The 2,933-nt window shown below is 35.5% G+C and overlaps 1 protein-coding gene across 1 annotated transcript; it reads left to right on the forward strand.

The window, feature by feature from the left end:
- Positions 1-227: 227 nt before the first annotated feature.
- LOC145169169 (protein DETOXIFICATION 8-like) lies at positions 228-1,550 on the forward strand. Its single transcript, XM_079087745.1, has 6 exons — positions 228-423; positions 504-590; positions 690-746; positions 825-1,063; positions 1,139-1,344; positions 1,438-1,550. Exons 1-6 carry the CDS (start codon positions 416-418, stop codon positions 1,489-1,491), a joined length of 651 nt encoding a protein of 216 aa, XP_078943871.1. The 5' UTR covers positions 228-415; the 3' UTR covers positions 1,492-1,550.
- Positions 1,551-2,933: the final 1,383 nt, after the last annotated feature.

Genomic DNA, 2,933 nt, shown 5'->3' on the forward strand with positions numbered 1-2,933 from the left:
TTCCATTTTGTGGATTTACATCGACAAAATCCTAATCCTTTTGGGGCAAGACCCTTCAATTTCAATCGAAGCACGTAAATTCTCAGTCTGGCTAATCCCTTCGCTTTTCCCCTATGCCATACTCCAATCGATCACTCGCTACCTTCAGTCACAAAGTCTCATCTTTCCGATGCTATGGACCTCAGTTGTAGTACTTGTTCTTCACGTACCTGTATGTTAGGTTCTAGTGTTTAAGCTCGGACTTGGGACAGCTGGAGCCGCGTTAGCCATTGGAACTTCATATACTTTGAATGCGATTCTTCTCGGGCTGTACTTGTGTTATTCCAAATCATGCGAAAAGACTCATGTAACGTGCTCAGGAGATGTTTTTTCAAGTATCAAGGAGTTCTTTCGCTTTGCCATTCCATTTGCTGTCATGATTTGGTAAAACCTCGAAGAACCTTCAAAAATCTGTAACATTTACACCATTTACAAGATGTAATTCATGGATAATTTTTTTGTAGTCTTGAATGGTGGTCATATGAGATTGTGATTTTGTTATCTGGGTTGTTGCCAAATCCTCAATTAGAGACTTCAGTGCTTTCAATTTGGTAATCTTCTTTCAATCTTCTGCACAAACTTATAAAACTTATGCTTTTTAAACATTTCATACAAATTTAACATCTGTCGTATCATCTTTTTTGTAACAGCCTAACGATTAGCACCATACACTACTTCATACCTTACTCATTCGGAGCTGCTGTAAGGTTTGCACTTAACCTCTTCGACGTTTGCCAAAGTGAACATGCATCCAATTCCCAGACTAAAATTCTAATCTTTTTCAGCACACGAGTATCCAACGAGCTAGGAGCTGGGAACCCAGAGGCTGTAAAAACCACTCTCATGGCTGCATCAGGTCTTGGAGCAGTGGAAGCAATCATCGCCATAACCACTCTCCTATGCTCACGTTCTATTCTGGGTTACGCATTTGGTACAGAGAAAGAACTAGTCGACTATGTGAAAGACATCACCTTTCTTCTTTGTTTCACCATATTTACAGACACAATACAAGCAATTCTTTCGGGTAAGCTTAAACCCTAACAAAAGCTATCGAGATTTGGTCTTCAAAATGATAATGAAAGTTGCTTCTTTTAAACAGGAGTTGCTAGAGGGAGTGGTTGGCAACATATTGGGGCTTACATTAATCTTGGATCGTATTATCTTGCTGGAATCCCAATGGCTCTAGTTTTTGGTTTTGTGTTGAATCTAAAAGGGGAAGGATTGTGGACTGGATTAATTGTTGGATTAATGGTGCAATGTGTTCTTCTCACTCTTGTGACATCTTTTACGAGTTGGGAAAAACAGGTTATTGATTCAACCCATAAAGTTCTTTTGATTTTAGAAGTTTACTAAGGTATGAACTGATAAATTTGAATGATCTTTGTGTGTATATATCAGGCGACAAAGGCGAGAGAACGGATTTTGGATGAGGCGGGTAATGATGAGGAATGATACTTCAAGAAAATGGGTACTCAAGATACACTTGACCTATCAAATTCTATTTTTGTTTATGATGTTTAAAAATATATTCTTGAAGAAATGAAAAGGGAAACATAAAATGAGGATAAATTTGTGAAAAGTTAGAACTTAATTGTTATGCATAAAATTGTTCTTTATTTTGTATTATGTTAAAAGAAAACACCATATATAGTTTAAATGATTAAGTCATGTTCCAATTAAGTCATAGTAGCGCTAATAAAAGCTAAAGAGATTTGCACATGCTCTCTATCTCGTTTAACATGGTAGCACTAGTCATAAAAGCCTTATAATCTACCATTACAAACCACTTATTTGCATTGCTTGTCTTGTTTTTCATTGATTTATAAAAATTTAGGATGTCGTAACTGATACAAAACATAAGCATAAACAGACTTTACAATATCTTAGACTAACACTATAAATCTCCTAGAATCTCTCATCGTGCATGTACCTTGGTAACGATACCTGTGATACAAAGAAGTTGAATGGATCAGGTTGGGAAACTTGGTGAGTACATAGAGATTTCAACCCACAACAATATAGTTAATATGTCTAATTATCAAACAAACAATTAACCCAATTATCTATCCTCGTTTTCTTCTATATTCATTTCTCAGAACATCTCTTAAGGATCATCACCTACATCGGATTTCATCGCTAAGGACTTTTCCTAAGGTTCGTCATCTAATCATCGCATTTGATATTTTCATCGCTAAGGGCTTCTCCTAATGTTCATTGTCTATCATCGCACTGACAGTAATGCTTCATGGATTCCTCCGCAATATATGTCAGTAGAGTACATCACATGAACACACAATTTGTACATCGCTTGAACTCATAATTAATCACCTAACACGTTGCATTCATGCTGGTGTTCCACTGAACTGTTTAGACTAGTCTATGGTCCTCATCTATACTCTGGTAGATGACTACATCGCAATCATCACAAACATCACCAGTAAGGGGGTCAGGGCATCACCTAATAATTTTTTTCATCTCTCATATCCCATCTTTCATCTCCCATCTCTCATCACCCATCACTATCTGATATATATATATATATATATATATATATATATATATATATATATATATATATATATATATATATATATATATATATTGTATATGAAAATACTTATATAATAAAATCGACTAAAATCATATCCTATTCATCCAACATATAATGCAGATAATAGGTGCACATAGCATTTAATTATCTAAATAATTCATATCTATGTGTACGATTAAAGTAACTATGCACTCACTTGATCAATGTAGATGCCTCTGAATTTGGGCATAACTTTGCCTTGGCACTTTAGTTTTTCCTCTGATGTGACCTACGTTCGAATATCACAAAGTCTTAGTCTTATATTCCTGGCGACTAATGATAGTCTACATTCCTCACTAATCCT

This window comes from Lactuca virosa, chromosome 4 (assembly GCF_052849685.1).
Source record: "Lactuca virosa cultivar CGN04683 chromosome 4, Lactuca_virosa_CGN04683_v6, whole genome shotgun sequence".
In the NCBI taxonomy this organism is placed as follows: domain Eukaryota; kingdom Viridiplantae; phylum Streptophyta; class Magnoliopsida; order Asterales; family Asteraceae; genus Lactuca; species Lactuca virosa.

Bases quoted from the DNA above. Each gene is read 5' to 3' on its own strand.
- LOC145169169 (XM_079087745.1), top strand. The intron at 1,064-1,138 runs GTAAGCTTAAAC...TCTTTTAAACAG, and splicing joins AATACAAGCAATTCTTTCGG to GAGTTGCTAGAGGGAGTGGT. The intron at 1,345-1,437 runs GTTATTGATTCA...TGTATATATCAG, and splicing joins TTACGAGTTGGGAAAAACAG to GCGACAAAGGCGAGAGAACG.